Source organism: Pongo abelii, chromosome 9 (genome assembly GCF_028885655.2).
Source record: "Pongo abelii isolate AG06213 chromosome 9, NHGRI_mPonAbe1-v2.0_pri, whole genome shotgun sequence".
In the NCBI taxonomy this organism is placed as follows: Eukaryota; Metazoa; Chordata; class Mammalia; order Primates; family Hominidae; genus Pongo; species Pongo abelii.
This window is the reverse complement of record NC_071994.2, coordinates 12,852,968-12,870,617: the sequence shown is the minus strand read 5'-3', so window position 1 is coordinate 12,870,617 and position 17,650 is coordinate 12,852,968. Positions and strand designations below refer to the sequence as shown.

General features: G+C 43.5%; 1 protein-coding gene across 1 annotated transcript; it reads left to right on the top strand.

Moving 5' to 3' along the window:
- The first annotated feature begins 10,988 nt into the window (after positions 1 to 10,988).
- On the top strand, positions 10,989 to 11,513 carry LOC100462628 (elongation factor 1-delta-like). Its single transcript, XM_002821669.4, has one exon. It carries the CDS (start codon positions 10,989 to 10,991, stop codon positions 11,511 to 11,513), a length of 525 nt encoding a protein of 174 aa, XP_002821715.2.
- The last annotated feature ends 6,137 nt before the right edge of the window (positions 11,514 to 17,650 follow it).

Below are 17,650 nucleotides of genomic sequence, written 5' to 3'. Positions count from 1 at the left end.
TGGTGCCTGGAATGCCAGCGAGACATTACTCCCCTGGAAAGGGGCTGAAGCCAGGGAGCCAAGTGGTTTGGCTTGGTGGGTCCCAGCCACCACAGAACATTGGCGAACATGAAAGTGACAGGGAGAATGGAACCAAGTTGGAAAACGCTCTTCAGTATATTATCTAGGAGAACTTCTCCAATCTAGCAAGACAGGCCAACGTTCAAATTCAGGAAATACAGAGAATACTACAAAGATACTCCTTGAGAAGAGCAACCCCAAGACACATAATTGTCAGATTCACCAAGGTGGAAATGAAGGGAAAAATGTTAAGGGCAGCCAGAGAGAAAGGTTGGGTTACCCACAAAGGGAGGCCCATCAGACTAACAGCAGATCTCTCTGCAGAAACCCTACAGGCCAGAAGAGAGTGGGGGGCCGATATTCAACATTGTTAAAAGAATTTTCAACCCAGAATTTCATATCCAGCCAAACTAAGTTTCATAAGAGAAGGAGAAATAAAATCCTTTACAGACAAGCAAATGCTGAGAGATTTTGTCCCCACCAGTCTTGCTTTACAAGAGCTCCTGAAGGAAGCACTAAACACTGAAAGGAACAACTGGTACCAGCCACTGCAAAAACATACCAAATTGTAAAGACCGTCAACACTATGAAGAAAATTCATCAACTAACAGGCAAAATAACCAGCTAGCATCAAATTTGACAGGATCAAATTCACACATAACAATATTAACCTTCAATGTAAATGGGCTGAATGCCCCAATTAAAAGACACGGACTGGCAAATTGGATAAAGAGTCAAGGCCCATCAGTGTGCTGTATTCAGGAGACCCATTTAACACGCAAAGACACACATAGGCTCAAAATAAAGGGATGGAGGAATATTTACCAAGCAAATGCTAAGCAAAAAAAAGCAGGGGTTGCAATCCCAGTCTCTGATAAAACAGACTTTAAACCAACAAAGATCAAAAGAGACAAAGAAGGGCATTACATGATGGTAAAGGGATCAGTGCAACAAGAAGTGCTAACAATCCTAAATATAAATGCACCCAATACAGGAACACTCAGATTCATAAAACAAGTTCTTAGAGACATACAGAGAGACTTAGACTCCCACACAATGAGAATGGGAGACTTTAACACCCCACTATCAATATTAGATAGATAATGAGAAGAAAATTAACAAGGATATTCAGGACTTGAACTCAGCTCTGGACCAAGTGGACCTTATAGACATCTACAGAACTCTCCACCCCAAATCAACAGAATATACATTCTTCTCAGCACCTCGTCACACTTATTCTAAAATTGACCACATAATTGGAAGTAAAACACTCCTCAGCAAATGCAAAAGAATGGAAATCATAACAAACAGTCTCTCAGACCACAGTGCAATCAAAGTAGAACTCAGATTAAAAAAAACTCACTAAAAACTGCACAACTACATGGAAACTGAACAACCTGCTCCTGAAAGACTACTGAGTAAATAACGAAATGAAGGCAGAAATAAAGATGTTCTTTGAAACCGGTGAGAATGACACAACGTACCACAATCTCTGGGATACATTTAAAGCAGTGTGTAGAGGGAAATTTATAGAACTAAATGTCCACAAGAGAAAGCAGGAAAGATCTAATATCGACACTGAAACATCACAATTAAAAGAACTAGAGAAGCAAGAGCAAACAAATCAAAAGCTAGCAGAAGACAAAAAATAACTAAGATCACAGCAGAACCGAAGGAGATAGAGACATGAAAAACCCTTCGAAAAAATCAATGAATCCAGGAGTTGGTTTTGTGAAAAGATCAACAAAATAGATAGACCACTAGGCAGACTAATGAAGAAAAGAGAGAAGAATCAAATAGACACAATAAAAAATGATAAAGAGGATCCTACAGAAATACAAACTACCATTAGAGAATACTATAAACACCTCTACCCAAATAAACTAGAAAATCTAGAAGAAATGGATAAATTCCTGGACATATACACCCTCCCAAGTCTAAACCAGGAAGAACTCAAATCCCTAAATAGACCAATAACAAGTTCTGAAATTGAGGCAGCAATTAATAGCCTACCAACCAAAAAAAGTTCAGGACCAGATGGATTCACAGCCGAATTCTACTAGAGGTACAAAAAGGAGCTGGTACCATTCCTTCTGAAAGTATTCCAAACAATAGAAAAAGAGGGAACCCTCCCTGATTCATTTTATGAGGCCAGCATTATCCTGATACCAAAACCTGGCAGAGACACAACAAAAATAGAAAATTTCAGGCTAATATTCCTGATGAACATTGATGCGAAAATCTTCAATAAAATTCTGGCAAACCGAATCCAGAAGCACATCAAAAAGCTTATCCACCATGATCAAGTTGGCTTCATCCCTGGGATGCAAGGCTGGTTCAACATACGCAAATCAATCAAGGTATTTCATCACATAAACAGAACCAATGACAAAAACCACATGATTATCTCATTAGATGCAGAAAAGGCCTTCGACAAAATTCAACACCCTTCATGCTAAAAACTCTCAATAAACTAGGTATTGATGGAACATATCTCAAAATAATAAGAGCTATTTATGACAAACCCACAGCCAATATCATACTGAATGGGCAAAAATTGGAAGCATTCCTTTTGAAAACCAGCACAAGACAAAGATGCCCTCTCTCACCACTCCTATTCAACATAGTATTGGAAGTTCTGGCCAGGCCAATCAGTCAAGGGAAAGAAATAAAGTGTATTCAAATATGAAAAGAGGAAGTCAAATTGTCTCTGTTTGCAGATGACATGATTGTATATTTAGAAAACCCCACCATCTCAGCCCAAAATCTCCTTAAGCTGATAAGCAACTTCAGCAAAGTCTCAGGACACAAAATCAATGTGCAAAAATCACAAGCATTCCTATACACCAATAATAGACAAACAGAGAGCCAAGTCATGAGTGAACTCCTGTTCACAATTGCTACAAAGAGAATAAAATACCTAGGAATACAACTTACAAGGGATGTGAAGGACCTTTTCAAGGAGAACTACAAACCACTGCTCAAGGAAATAAGAGAGGACACAAATAAATGGAAAAAGATTCCATGCTCATGGATAGAAAGAATCAATATCGTGAAAATGGCCATACTGCCCAAAGTAATTTATAGATTCAATGCTATCCCCATCAAGCTACCATTGACTTTCTTCACAGAATTGGAAAAAACTACTTTAAACCTCATATGGAACCGAGAAAGAGCCCACATAGCCAAGACAATCCTAAGCAAAAAGAACAAAGCTGGAGGCATCACACTACCTGACTTCAAACTATACTACAAGGCTACAGTAACCAAAACAGCACGGTACTGGTACCAAAACAGATATATAGACCAATGGAACAGAACAGAGGCCTCAGAAATAACACCACACATCTACAACCATCTGATCTTTGACAACCCTGACAAAAACAAGCAATGGGGAAAGGATTCCTTATTTAATAAATGATGTTGGGAAAACTGGTAGCCATATGCAGAAAACTGAAACTGGACCCCTTCCTTACAGCTTATACAAAAATTAACTCAAGATGGATTAAAGACTTAAATGTAAGACCTAAAACCATAAAAATGATAGAAGAAACTTACACAATACCATTCAAGACATAGGTATGGGCAAAGAGTTCATGTCTAAAACACCAAAAGCAATGGCAACAAAAGTCAAAATTGACAAATGGGATATAATTAAACTAAAAAGCTTCTGCACAGCAAAAGAAACCATCATCAGCGTGAACAGGCAATCTACAGAATGGGAGAAAATTTTTGCAATTTATCCATCTGACAAATATCCAGAATCTACAAAGAACTTAAACAAATTTACAAGAAAGAAACAAACAACCCCATTAAAAAGTGGGCGAAGGATATGAACAGACACTTCTCAAAAGAAGACATTTATGCAGCCAACAAACATGAAAAAAAGCTCATCATCACTGGTCATTAGAGAAATGCAAATCAAAACCACAATGAGATACCATCTCATACCAGTTAGAATGGCGATTATTAAAAAGTCAGGAAATAACAGGTGCTGGTGAGGATGTGGAGAAATAGGAACACTTTTACTATCAGTGGGAGTGTAAATTAGTTCAACCATCGTGGAAGACAGTGTGGCGATTCCTCAAGGATCTAGAACTAGAAATACCATTCTACCCAGCAATCCCATTAGTGGGTATATACCCAAAGGATTTTAAATCATTCTACCATAAAGACACATGCATATGTGTGTTTATTGCAGCACTAGTCACAACAGCAAAGACTTGGAACCAACCTAAATGTCCATCAATGATAGATTGGGTAAAGAAAATGTTGCACATATACACCATGGAATACTTTGCAGCCATAAAAAAGGACGAGTTAATGTCCTTTGCAGGGACATGGATGAAGCTGGAAACCATCATCCTCAGCAAACTAACACAGGAACACAAAACCAAACACTGCACGTTCTCACTCATAAGTGGGAGATGAACAATGAGAACACATGGACACAGGGAGGGGAACATCACACACTGGGGCCTGTCAGCATGTGAGAGGCTAGGGGAGGGATAGCATTAAAAGAAATACCTAATGTAGGTGATGGGTTGATGGGTGCAGCAAACCACCATGGCACATGTATGCCTATGTAACAAACCTGCACATTCTGCACATGTACCTCAGAATTTAAAGTATAATAAGTAAAGAAAGAAATAAGAAAACAGGAGAAAATCCTAGTGTCTTTGTGTTTGGCACAGGTTTTTTACATATGACACCAAAAGTGTGAACTATAAAAGCAAAAGTCAATTGGACTTCATCAAAATTAGAAGCTTTTGCTCTTTAAAAGTTACTGTTACTCAGCATCTTTCATTCTGTCCCGGGGTGGGATGGTACAAATAGCCCATCCTGCCATATTCTCAGGTATAGGAAGGGGCTCGATCCTCACGCCTTGGTTAGGATGACGATGAGAAAACCTAGCATCATCCAGGCTTTCTTGCTTCAGTAGGACCCATTTATGGATGCTAACCCCACCCCTCACTGTAGCCCACCCCGTTGCATGCCTGGCACACTTCCTCTTGTCAAGTACCTGCTAGCTACCCGCCATGTGAGGCTTTTCCTGTCTCCCTTAGGTAAACTAAGCCACAGCTTTTTTCTGTCTCCATCTGGGCTTTTCACAGCACACGCCTAGTCAATGTGTTGCAGTGGGATCTGGGGCCTTGAGCTGTGAGTACCACCTGCTGCTGAGCAACTGTGGATGCTGGCTGAGCTCTGCGGGTGCAAGACCCATAGCAGCCTCTCTTCCCTCTGGGCTTCCATGGTGCAAACATTCCTCCAGGTTTAGGAAGGAAGAAAGAGCAGGCATGAGAAGGAAAGTGGGCTGTAACCTGTATTCCAAGGGATTGCACACAATGCAGATCGCAGGTTATTGTCCTACCTGAACCTCTTGGAGCTTGATTCTGAGGCTTCCTTGGACATCTATAGAAACCTGGGTAGCAGCACTCAGAGCTAAGCTGAGTTACCTGATGCCTGAAGCACCTGCTCTGTACTCCTTACAGTGCTCACTGCTCTGAGCCAGCAAAGTAAAAAGTAACTTACACGGCCAAACCCAACCACATCCCCACTCCTGTCCAGTAATTTTGAATGTTCTCAACCAGAGAGATCTACACTGCATGCTGGAAGGAGGAAGTAAACTACAGCTTGCAAAGGGGAGCATTTTTTTTTTTTCCTTTCTGAGACAGAGTTTCGCTCTTGTTGCCCAGACTGGAGTGCAATGGTGCAATCTCAGCTCACTGCAACCTCCGCCTCCCGGGTTCAAGTGATTCTCCTGTCTCAGCCTCCTGAGTAGCTAGGATTACAGGCACACGCCACCATGCCTGGCTAATTTTGTATTTTTAGTAGTGATGGGGTTTCACCATGTTGGCCCGGCTGGTCTCGAACTCCCGACCTCAGGTAATCCACCCACCTCGGCCTCCCAAAGTGCTGGGATTACAGGTGTGAGCCACCACAGCTGGCCAGGGGGGCTTTTAAAGTGCCCTTTAAGTAGTCATTCCTTCGTGGGGGTATTTGCTTTTATTGCAGTTTATTAAGCCTGAAAGAGCTGACATGAAGATGGATACTTTGACTCAGGTTGTTTGGTTGCCTGATCCATGAAGCTTTAATCTTATTTGCTCACAGATACACACACACATACCCCTACCTATATTACTTTGCACTTTAAATATGCCCATTCCTCTGCTATTAAGATATAGGAAAGTTGATAGCATCAGATTAATTTCAGGTGAACTGTTCTGGAGTTACCTATAAAAGAAGAGGAGCTGATAACCCATGAGTGCTATGATGTTTTTTTGGATCTCTATTCTTCCTGCCAGCTCTGCCCCTGGCCTGGCAGGATTGGTTTGAGTGGGCAATTGGTCCTTGAGAATTGGAGTAAGTGATCTTGAGGAATGTGTTTAGTGTCTTTGAGTTGTGATTTGAGAATAACAGAGGCAGAAGCCCTCTGCGGGGCTCCTGTCCTACTTGCCCCTGGGACACTGTAATAAGACAAGCATGGATTATCCCCAGTGAGGACTCCTATAACTAATTATTTAACTCAGAAAGTGCCCCAGAGGTGCTGGGGGTGCAGCAGAAAGGACTGGAGGGGTGCAGCCACTACTGCGGGAATGGTAGGGAAAGGGGCTAGAGGCCTTCTGCCCCAGTTATCTTATGTGTGTGTGGTTTTTTTTTTGTTTTTTTTTTGTTTTTTTTGAGAAGGAGTCTCGCTCTGTCACCCAGGCTGGAGTGCAGTGGCATGATCTCAGCTCACTGCAACCTCTGCCTCCCGAGTTCAAGCTATTCTCCTGCCTCAGCCTCCCGAGTAGCTGGGATTACAGGCACCCGCCACCACGCCTGGCTAATTTTTGTATTTTCAGTAGAGATGGGGTTTCTCCATGTTTGTTGTCCAGGCTGGTCTCGAACTCCTGACCTCAGGTGATCCACCTACCCTCCGCCTCCCAAAGTGCTGGGATTACAGGCTTGAGCCACTGCGCCTGGCCCAAGTTATCTTACAGTGTCATTGTTTGCATGTTTGTGATGGCCCTAGACTTAACAGATTGAGAGCAGGCTCTATGGCTTAGAGAAAGACAGAAAAGAGACAGTGATTGATTTAGGGTATGTAGGTAATCTGTAAGCCCAGGGCAGTGATGGTGGTTTCATCCAGTCAGAATTTCATCAGAGATACTTCTCGGGGCTAAAAAAGACCAGACTTTTTTTTTTCTTTTTTCTTTTTTTTGCTACTTGGGCAACACTGGCTTGATCTAGGTGACCTCTACGTTCCCTAGATGGACAACTTGTGTGGCCCCCAAACCTCTCCCTCTTACCCCAGTACCTCTTATTACCCTCAGCTACCATGCCACTCTCTTCCACCCCAGCACCCAGTCCTCACCTACCTCTGTAGGAGACCTCCACAGGGAGGAGCCTCACCACGAAGGCTATTGCAGTTTTTTTAATGAAAGGGGCCAAGAAAAGGCGGCAACGAGGTCCTGCTTCTACGAGCGCCACTATCTGGATTGAGGCAGTGACGATTGTGGGAGCAGGGGCCACTGAGGCCCAGTCCAAGGGCTCAGGTGGGAGAGCATCCACTGTGGCACTGCTGCGCTCAGGACCAGGTCCCGCTGGCCTTCAACAGTCATGTCTCACATTCTACTGAAGCAGATTGAGGACAGTGACTTGGGCAGAGAACGTAGGGTGTTCTCCGTCTCCCTCCAGTAGACTAAGGCATGTTAGTCTACATGAGGTCAACATGCAGACTGCAATGGAAGGAATCCTCTCTCATTCCTCGGGTAGGAGGGCAGGGCTGGGAATTACAACAGGGACTTCTCCTAGTTGCCCCCCAGCTGCCTGGAGTCACTTAGTAAAAAATAAAAATAATGAAAACCTGTGTTTGGCCCTGATGTGGACTCTACAGCTCCTTTTGCCACTCCCTGTGTCAGGGCCAAGGAGATGGGGTTTGTTCTCCAGCTCTGTCTAACCACTTCCCAGGGAATAGTCTGGGAATATGGATGACAACCTTTAATCACAAAGCGCCTACTGTGTGTGAGGCACTGGGCGAGTTGAGTTGCATTGGCCATAACCTTCAATCGCATTTGCTGAGTTGACGGGTGATATAATCTTCATCTTCATTTTAAGCCTCTGGAAAGTGACTCAAAGAGTTAAAGCAACATCAAGCCCAAGGTTGTATGGAGGGTGCAGTCAGGCAGGAAGCTCCATTGGACTTCGAAGGTGTTGCTCTAAGGCAAGCCTGCTACGACGCATGTCAAGACATCAGAAATGTTAAGAGGCTTTCCTCCATTGCCTCTTGATGGCCAAAAGCACCCAGACTTTTCTGATGGCAGTGGGGACTTCCCAGTCCTTGCCCTGGCAAAGTTGGGCCCTCTCCCAGACTGCTATTTCCCACCCAGGGTTTCTGGCCCCTGGCCGCAGGACATGGGATCTGGTACCACTGATGGAGCTGTACAGATGACATATCCCAGAAGTGCAGGGAATTGAAGTTTATGGGGTGAACTTTGGCCAATGGGAAACAGGAGGCAGGAGGGGTCTGGGCAGGTGAATTCTGCCACCTTTGCCTCTCCAATGCTGGACCTCAGCATTGTTTCTCCTTGCAGCCCATCAGGAGAAATCCCACCTGCTGAGCAAACGACTGTGTCTCTTGATGCCTAGGTGTGAAATAACCATCACTTCACATTTTCTTCATATCTGTCCTGTCTCACTTCCCTTTTGTCAGGTTCCTGTGAGGCCAGGGGAGATGTGATGGGACAGGGGGAACAGCAGGGGTGCACAGAGTCCTGGGGTTTGGCAGAGAAAGGGAGTGGCCAAAGGAGCTGTAGAGTACATGAGGGTCAAACACAGAGTTGCATTATTTTTACTTTTTGCTAAGCGCCTCTAGGCAGCTGGGGGACTTTTGGGGCTCTGTAACTTTGGATATTGGGAACTTTACTGGTCAGGCCCTAATGGCCAGATTCTCATACCTGAGCTGCATATTGATAAGGCACAGTGAAGTGGATATCCTGCCCTTTGGGCCTCCAGGCCAGTTCCTCTCGGGGTTGTCCTGCCCAGGACTGAGCCCTGACTCAGAACATCACTGTTAGAGAGAAGCGCAGAGAGGGGCTCACTACCATTGACTGTTGCTGCTTTCTGCTCAGCTGGCTGGATATCCACCTCCTCTTTGAACTTCTTCAGACCCTCAAAATCAGCACCCTTGAAATCAGGGTCCTTGAAATCAGGAGTCTCAACACTGGGAGAGGACCCAAAAGGACCAGTAGCAGCTGGAAAGTCAGCTCTGGAGCCCTCAGAGAAGCTTTGCTTGACTCAACTACCTTTGTGCACATGGAGGTGGGAAGAAAAGAGTTAGGCACATTTATCGTGATGGGGGAATGGCCATCATGCCTTGTCCAGGGAACAATGCACACAGAGCATGAGCCCACCTGTGCAGCAAGATGCTGATATCCAGGTATCTGTGTCAGGATGGATGGGAAAAGACTTGACCCCATGAGCCCAGCAAATTAACACTGGTTGTATATGGGTGACTTCTCTGGGCTTTTCTTTATTTCCCCAAATTTATTTATTTAATTAATTAATTTATTTTGAGACAGGGTTGCCAAGGGGGGAATGCAGTGACACGATCACGGCTCATTGCGACCTCAGCCTCCCAGGCTCGAGCAATCTTCTTGCCTCATTTTTTTATTTTTTGTAGCGATGAGGTCTCACTATGTCACTCAGGCTGGTCTTCAACTCGTGGGCTCAAGTGATTCTCCTGCCTCAGCTTCCCAAAGTGCTAGGATTACAGGCGTGAGCCATCACACCCAACCCTGTATTTCCCAAAATTTCTAAAGAATGGTGGGCACAGTTTGAGACTAGCCTGAGTGACATAACAAGACCCTGTCTGTATTTATTAAAACAAACAAACAAAATAATAAAGTCTCCAAGACACACAACCTTGCCTAATAACTTTAATTTGTTTGGAAAAGCCCTGCCCTCTAAGTGAAAAGCTGTCACATGAAAAAAATTCCCATTACTTTGTTCAATTCTTTTATTGCAGTAAAGTACACAAAACATGAAAATTACCATCTTAATCGGTTTTTTAAAATAATTTTTAAATGTATACATCAGTGGTATTAAATACATTTTGCAATTTTGTGCAACCATTACTGCCATCTATCTCCAGAGTGCTTTTCATCTTGCAAAACTGAAAAGTTATACCCATTAAACAATAATTTCCTATTCCTCCCTCCCCCGTTCCCTGGCAATCACCGTTCTACTCTGTTTCTATGATTTTGACTATTTTACATACTTCATATAAGTGGAATCATACATTATTTGTCTTCTTTTGTGTAACTGACTTATTGCACTTAACATGTCTTCAAGATTTATTCATGTTGTAGCATGTAGTTTTCCTTCCTTTTTAAGGCTAAATAATATTCCATTGTATGTATGTACTATATTTTGATTATTCATTTGTCTGTTGATGGACACTTGGGTTGCTTCTGTGTTTTATTGTGAATAATGCTGCTATGAACATGGGTGTACAAATCTTTTTATGAGACTCTGCTTTCAATTATTTTGTGTATACCCTGAAGGGGAATTGCTGGATCATGTGGTAACTCTATTTTTACTTTATTTCTGGCCTTTCTATTTTATTCCATTGGTCTACATGGCTGTCTTTATGCCAGTACCACATTGTTTTGATTACTATCACTTCGTAGTAAGTTCTCCAGCTTTGTTCCTTCTTTTCAAGATTGCTTTCACTATTTGGGGTTCCTTGATATTCCATATGGATTTTATAATTGTTTTTCTATTTCTGCAAAAGCCATTTTTGGGATTTTGATAGGGATTGCATTGAATCTTTGGGTAGTATTGACATCTTAACAACACTAAGTATTCTGTTCTCCTGCCTCAGGCCTCCCACGTCCACCGATTCCTCCTCCCTGGTCACTGTGTCCTTGGCTGGCATCAGAAAAATGGCTACAAACTTCTCAGTATATGAGAAGATCTGGTTCGACAAGTTCAAATATGACATTGCAGAAAGGAGATTCTACGAGCAGATGAACGGGCCTGTGGCCAGCACCTCCCACCAAGAGAATGGCACCAGTGTGATCCTCCATGACATTGTGAGAGCCAGAGAGAACATCCAGAAATCCCTGGCCGGAAGCTCAGGCCCCAGGGTCTCCAGCGGCCCCAGTGGAGAACACAGCGAGCTCGTCGTCCAGATCGCCATTCTGGAAGTGGAGAACCAGAGCCTGTGCAGCGTGGTACAGGAGCTGCAGCAGGCCACGTCCAAGCTGGAGGCCCAGCTGAACGTGCTGGAGAAGAGCTCTGCTGGAAGTGGAGCCCCGGCCAAGAAGCCAACCACACCAGCAGAGGATGACAAGGACGATGACATTGACCGTTTCGGCAGCGACAATGAGGAGGAGGACGAGGAGGCAGCACAGCTGTGGGAGGAATGGCTGCCATTTCCCCCAGTAATTAGAAAAGCCTTATTGTGAGGTTTTTGATACCTTTTTATAGTTTTATGTTGTCTTCTTTGTTTTAAGGAATATATGAAGTTGTTTCAAAATTGGGAACAAGAATTGTCAATTCTTTTGTTTTTTCTTCATATTTTCTCCATATTTTTCTTGTTTTCCTCTTTTGCCCTCCAGTCCTGGGAGGAAAGTAAGTGTCATGGGTGAGGACTTTCCACTTCCTGGACCATTGGAGTCTCTGGGACCATCCACAGTCCCTAAGCCTGGGAAAGTGCTCTGTTCTTTAGCATATTAAAAATGGCCCTAGCCTGCCCTTAAATGACTCTAGAGGGGTCATTCAAGTGTATGTTTGTATATGGAAAGATGATTAATATGTCAAATATGGCTTAAAGGAGCCAGCAGGATCTTGAGACACAGTAAAAATATCTCCCCCGCCACCCTTCAGAGGTGGGGAATTTTGATTCCTCCCTGGTAAATCTCTGTCAAATTACTAATTATCGATCTCTGATAATTACCAATTATTGATCCCTAAATCATGATTGCCTCCTTTACAGCTGGTGAGCAAGCCACTGATTCTAGACTTTCATGACTTTCTGATGACTTCCTACTGACCAAATGATAAACCGCTCAGAATTTCCTGTCTGCACTGTGTGGGATAGTGTCCCCTGAGCCACCTTCTTTCTCAAATTGCTGTTATATTGTCTTAATCCACAAGGAAGGTCTTGTGTGGACATATGTATACATTCAGAGTGTTCTGGTAGGATTATAGCTCCCCTTGCACTAAGGGGTGCCTGGGGCACTTATGTGATGTGTACTTGTTGTTAACCACCGCTCCCCAGGGGCTGGAGCTTATCTCCTGTGCAAAATTGGAAGCAGTTTCCCTAGTCTTGGTTTGCCTGGTTGCAGTTCTCACCCTCTTCCTAGGAATCCACTCTGCTGAGTTCCCATCAGGTCTTTTTCTGCACTGACTCTATGCCAGATAGCTGGAGGTTAGACTGCTCCTTCAGCCTAGGTACTTTCTTTCTTTATCTCTTCATCATGTCCTCCAAAAAGCCTCCTCTGAATGTGTAGGTTGGTTTAGGAGGCCATTTTTCTTTCTCTTTCTTTCTTTCTTTTTTTTTGTTTGTTTTTTGAGACGGGGTCTGGCTTCATCACCCAGGCTGGAGTGCAGTGGTGCGATCTCGTCTTACTGCAACTTCTGCCTCCCAGGCTCAAACGATTCTCCTGCCTCAGCCTCCCGAGTAGCTAGGATTATAGGCATGCGACACCAGGCCTGGCTAATTTTTGTATTTTTAGTAAAGACAGGGTTTCACCATGTTAGTCAGGCTGGTCTCGAACTCCTGACCTCCATGATCCACCCGCCTGGGCCTCCCAAAATGCTGGGATGACAGGCGTGAGCCACTGTGCCCCGCCCGTTTTATTCTTTTAATTACCAAAGCCTAGCCGGTAGTAGGATATGTCTGATGAGTTTTTCTTAAATTGAACGCCAACAATAAGGTTTGAGCCTCAAGGTGGCGCCATTTCATGTTGAGTCTGAAATCTCTGAACACGCAATAGACCATCGGTCACTAGCAGGAGCCCTTGAGTTCCGTTCCTGGATGCCGTTCTCAAAGTGAACACAATGAAATACAAGTTTCACTTGTGTTTGCATAAGGTCAAAACAACTGACAGGGTCGTTTCTTCTTGAGAGGAGAGGACTGTGCGTTATCCCAGCAGGTGTATATACTATTTATCTCTTCAGATTTCTTACCACGGAGACAGAAGCTGAGAATAAATGAGATTAGGGGTTGTCTATCAAGGACAGAGGGAAAGAAGAGGGTAGCTATGACTGTGTTTGTGGTACGTGGGATGAAAAGGAAGATTTGAAGGATAAAACTAGAAGGGAAGTGAAAATGACTCCCAAGTGCCTTATTTGGAGAGGAATGAGACTGACTGGATGGTTCATGTTAAAGGGATCGAGGGTTTTTCACATATACTATTATTTAATTCTAATGACTTTCACGTAAAGACAGTGTAGTCTTTATTTACTGAGACTTAAAAAGATCAAATGGCTTTTCCAAGCTCGCACAGTCCATATAACCTGGAGATGGGAAACTATATCTGGACCCCAAATCCTTGATTTTACTTATCTGCCTGCCCGCCTCTTCCCTGTTGAACCTGGGGAGGCATCAGGGCACCCAGTTAGTGGTGTCCCACAGATAGACAAATTTTAAACTGGATTATGAAAAGCTGGACTAGCTTTCTTAAACAACACTGGGGCCGGGTGCGGTGGCTCACGCCTGTAATCCCAGCACTTTGGGAGGCTGAGGCGGGCAGATCATGAGGTCAAGAGATCAAGACCATCCTGGCCAGCATGGTGAAACCCCGTCTCTACTAAAATACAAAAAATAAATTATCTGGGCACAATGGCGCCTGCCTGTAGTCCCAGCTACTCGGGAGACTGAGGCAGGGGAATCGGTTGAACCTGGGAGGCGGAGATTGCAGTGAGCCAAAATCACGCCACTGCACTCCAGCCTGGCGACAGAGCAAGACCCTGTCTGAAAACAAAACAAAACAAAAAATAATACTGGAACTTCTTTCCCTGCTGTTGCTCTAATTCCCTTCCCTGGATTATCTTCCTCTTTGTCACTACCACACATCTAGAAAGATTAGCATTTCTATTACAGAAGCAAATGTCAAAAGGAGATTTAGAGGGAGTTACAGTTGCTTTAAAAAAAACAAACCCTGCCCTTTGCCATCACAAGCCCATGATCATCACAGTTATCTGTCAGTCAAGCACCTGACCGTAATGGAAGTTAACAAATAAAATGCATCACTTGAGATCGGATAAAGAACACAGGATGAGCATGAGTTTAATCCTTGTCTATACTCTTTAGAAATCTGAAAAAAATAACAAAATGACAACAAAAGAACAAAGTGGCAAACTCTACAGTGTTGTGGAAACAAGCAAGTGACGATATCTGATGAGAAATATTTAAGATATTCTGATGGATGGAGAGCAGATAGGTTGAAATCTACAGAGAAATAAGATGAGAGGAAACTGAAGTTCAAACATGTGCTGGAGAAAAAAACCTTCAGATAGAGGAGCTTTTGGAAAGAAAGAGGAAATTAGGTTTAAGATAGGTCTTGGATAATTATTGAAATTGAATACAGGCAGGATGAGAGTTGAAATACACAATGAGATGTGGACAGCGACCTCACACCACTTTGCTCTGTTCTTCCGCAATATGTGTTTTTTTTCACATAATGTTTTTATTGTTCCCGTCAGTGCAAAGTACTATTGGGGAAGAAAGGTCTTCCCAGTGGGCAGCAGAAAACCATGAGATTAAGCAAAAAAAATTGCTATCAAGGATCCTAGGTGAGTACGAGTTCAGAAGTTTGCTGGTCCATCACAAGTCTGGGGGTTATTCAGTCTGCTTCTCTGTGCAGAATTCTTCTAGAATTCTGTTAAAAAAAAAAGCCATCAACTCATTATGGGTGCCAAAGGGATAACCCCTTTTCCTTCTAGGCTAAACATGAAAAAAAATCTGATTTTCATCATCCTAAGTGGCACCTGTTTTTGCAGAGGATACCAACTGCCTCTTTTGGGTGGTCTCAAACTCCCCTTCTTTGGGTGGTACCTTTGATATGGTTGTGCTTGATATTCTTAAGTTTCTGGTTTTCAAGGTGGGACAGACTTACCATGAGATGCAGTTATCTCAAGCAATGTCCAGCATGATTTACTAACTGCGGGGATGGTCAAGATGGGGCGTTAGGGCCTGGCTTACTTAGCTGCCAGGCAGTTCTTTCTCTGAAATTCCTTTAGAATTTAGGAAAGATCAGTTTTTAGGTAAGATCAGTTCCCCAGGTAGAAGAGATGTATTGGAACAGAGCCTCACGTTGGTGTCAGCCTTGACAGGAACTTAGGATGGAAGGAGACTCCTTTCCTTCCTTCCTTCCTTCCTTCCCTTCCTTTCTTCCTTCCTTCCTTCTTTCCTTCCTTCCTTCCTTCCTTCTTCTCTCTCTCTCCCTCTTTCTTTCTTTTTTTATTTTGAGACAAAGAATCACTCTGTTGCCCAGGCTGAAGTGCAGTGGCGCGATCTCAGCTCACTGCAACCTCCGCCTCCCGGGTTCAAGCAATTCTTGTGCCTCAGCCTCCTGAGTAGCTAGGATTACAGGCACCTGCCACCACACCCGGCTAATTTTTTTGTGTTTTTAGTAGAGACAGGGTTTCACTATGTTGGCCAGGCTGGTCTCAAACTTGTGACCTCATGATCTGCCCGCCTTGGCCTCTGCAAGTGATCTGCAAGTGCTAGGATTGCAGGCATGAGCCACTATGCCTGGCCAAAACTCCTTGACTTTCAAGGATCTGCTCTATTACAGAGGAAAATTGCTGGACCTCTCCTGGAGCCATGATGATTTCACAGGAGCAGAGCCCCACAGCTCATTTGAACACATCCTGCAGGTTCATCAAGACATTAGGAGGGTTTTAGGCCACATAAAGTCTGCTGACTGTAGCTTATGTCACCTCTGTTTTGCCACTGAATTTGTGTATAGCCTTGTCAGAGCTCTGGGGAGGGTGTGGGATATATGGTTGTAATTTGATGTTTGAGGCTTTGCATATCCATTGGAAAATTCCATAAAATGAGACCCTTGTCCTGAGTCTTTGTTGAATAGAATTGCCCCAAGGAGACTGTATTACTAAAGCAAATGGAATAAGCCCTCAACAATAAATGGAACTGGGTAAAGCTATACAGACGTATCATTGCAACATTGACTGGAGTTTGAAGCTAATTCCAAATACAAAGTTATGGAATTGTATTGTATTACTGAGGTAGAATGTGTCATGATTAAAAAGTGCCTGCTTTCTAGAAGCTTCAGGCCAACCAGAGAATGTACATTTTAGATCTGGATTATGGATGTACCCCACTAATGGGAGATGATGTATGAAGTCAATTTAAAGGTGGATGAAGAAGGGTCCCCAAACTCTAGGTGGTGTCCCAAATGGTATCTGCACTGGTTTGCAGCATTATGAACAGCACAAGTAGGGTAGTGCAGCTGGGCATGGTGGCTCCCGCCTGTAATCCCAGCACTTTACAAGGCTGAGGCAAGTGGATTGCTTGAGGTCAGGAGTTTGAGACGAGCCTGCCCAATATGGTAAAAACCCATCTCTACTAAAAATACAAAAATTAGCCTGGCGTGGTGGCATGTGCCTGTAATCCTAGCTACTTGGGAGGCTGAGGCACGAGAATTGCTTGAACCTGGGAGGTGGAGGTTGCAGTGAGCTGAGATTGAGATCGCGCCACTGCACTCCAGCCTGGGCAACAGAGTAAGACTCTGTCTCAAAAACAAACAAACAAATAAACAAACAAAACAAATAGGGTAGTGCATACAGTGAGAAAATACTATTTTGGAAAATTCAAGAACAAACTAAGAATCTTTTCCTTTTCTTTCTTTTTTCTTTTTTTTGAGACGGACTCTTGCTCTGTTGCCTGGGTTGGAGTGCAGCAGTATGATCGTAGCTCAGTGCAGTCTTGAACTCCTGGGCTTAAGCGACTTTCCCACCTCAGCCTCCTGAGTAGATGGGCCTACAGGCATGTGCCACCACACCTGTCTAAGTTAAAACTTTTTGTTTGTTTGTTCGTTTTTGCAGAGACAGGATCTTGCCATATTGCCCAGGCTGGTCTCAAACTCTTGGGCTTAAGCGATCTGCCCCCTTCAGCCTCCCAAAGAATTGGGATTACAGGCATGAACTACTGCACCTGGCCCCAAACTAAGAATTTCTGATTTCTTTCCTTCATTCTTCTTCCTAGGGTATGACACAGCTAAAGGATTTAGACAGCACAGGACCATTTGATCACGACAAGATTTGGTGAATAAAGTGAAGGAAATGACCTCAGATGTCCTTTTCCATACTGTGGGACTTACAACTCAGAACTTGCAGCAAGAATTCTGAGTATGAGGTCTGCAAGGAGTTTGTGACATGTGATACATTGGTGACCTGGGTACCAGCAGAGATTCTTGAAGCTTTGACTAATGACCTGACATATGTATTTCAATTTTTGATAATCATTAAATAAATGAAGTAACATGTTAATATATCTCTTAAGAAGCTGAGTGCTTAATGAAGCCCTTTTTAATTTTATATATTCATGGATTATATTTTTATTGCTAAAATGAGA